At 40.6% G+C, this 1,373-nt stretch overlaps 1 protein-coding gene across 1 annotated transcript; it reads right to left on the minus strand.

Moving 5' to 3' along the window:
* Nucleotides 1–34: 34 nt before the first annotated feature.
* On the minus strand, nucleotides 35–1,367 carry LOC111649288 (ribonuclease inhibitor-like). Its single transcript, XM_023399065.2, has 3 exons — nucleotides 1,053–1,367; nucleotides 634–807; nucleotides 35–242 (listed from the first exon to the last, which is right to left on the minus strand). Exons 1-3 carry the CDS (start codon nucleotides 1,274–1,276, stop codon nucleotides 65–67), a joined length of 576 nt encoding a protein of 191 aa, XP_023254833.2. The 5' UTR covers nucleotides 1,277–1,367; the 3' UTR covers nucleotides 35–64.
* Between the last annotated feature and the right edge of the window lie 6 nt (nucleotides 1,368–1,373).

The raw sequence follows: 1,373 nt of genomic DNA on the forward strand, positions 1-1,373 counted from the left end.
AATAACTGGTTGGTTTGACAAATATATGTCTGGTTAACAGTTTAAAACATGGCTGAGATTATAATTACTTGAGTATGCTGAGCTTGTATTGTGGATCATCCTTCAGCTCAAGGAGAAGCTTCACTCCAGAGTCTCCTGGATGGTTGTAGCTGAGATCCAGTTCCCTGAGATGGGAGGGGTTGGATTTCAAAGCTGAGGCCAGAAAACCACAGGCTGTCTCAGTGACCATGCAACCTGACAACCTGAGAAAACACAGTCTTTGGTTAATCAGAATGCAGATTCAGGATGTATTTATGAAGAGCAGTGTCACCAACAGTAAGTTTCTTGCAACCCTGAATGAATATAAAGAAGGCTGATCTTTATTCATTTCAGACAGAGAACCTAAATATTATTAAAAGAAAGGGCAAGTTGAAGTTAAAGAATTAACTGAATGGGTCAACCATGGTGAAGATAAATTATGACCATCAGAAAAAAAATTTAAAAGTTGGCAGAAAGATGGATTCCAACAGACAAGAATCAAGCATTGTTGCAAAAGGAACAAGACATTTTGATACAACTTTAAACAGTGAGAATAGCAGGTTGAAGTTTGATACACCCATTTTCATTATGGCATATTACTTGTTATATACATACCTCAGTATCTCCAGTTTGCAGCATTGACTCGACAGTCCATCACAGAGAAGCTTCACTCCTTCGTCTTTCAGGTCATTGTTGCTCAGGTCCAGCTCTCGTAGAGGTGTGTTGGGGAACTTGAGATCTAACGCCAGGTGTTCAACCCACTCTTTGGTCACTTTGCAGTCTGCTAGTCTAAGGGTGGATAATAAGGTTATATGATAAAGAAAAAGGTACAACTGTTTAATGATGTACATAAAATATGTATCAAGGATAAAAGACCATTTAGGGAAAGGTAGGAACTGTCCCCAATGGGAACTCGCAGGCTGCCCTGACAGTCTCACTGGTGGAACATGGAAATTGTTTGCAGCCTGAGAAGAACATCAACATACACTTCTCAAGAGTTAAAGAAATACTAAAACTAAATCATGACAACTTACATTGCCTTTCTGCTGCTCTTCACTGCTGGTATCAGCCTCCTTCTGCCCTCATCTGATGTGTTGTAAGTCTTCAAGTCCAAAATATCCACATCCTTCTTCGATACCTGCAGCATGTAGGCCAGTGCAGAGCAGTGCATAGGAGTCAGCTCAGTTTTTGAACGATCTTTCAACATCAGATATTCCTGAATCTCATCTTTGACTTTCTGGTCTCTCATCTCAACCATGGTCTGGAAAAGGCTGATGCAACGGTCTGGAGAGAGGGTCTTTCTTCGGATGGATTTGAGGTAAGTCAAGATTTTCTTTTCAGTATCTTGGCTTGGG

This window comes from Seriola lalandi, unplaced genomic scaffold (assembly GCF_002814215.2).
Source record: "Seriola lalandi dorsalis isolate HSWRI2012SDOR001 ecotype SW California unplaced genomic scaffold, Sedor1 jcf7180002050310, whole genome shotgun sequence".
Taxonomy (NCBI): domain Eukaryota; kingdom Metazoa; phylum Chordata; class Actinopteri; order Carangiformes; family Carangidae; genus Seriola; species Seriola lalandi.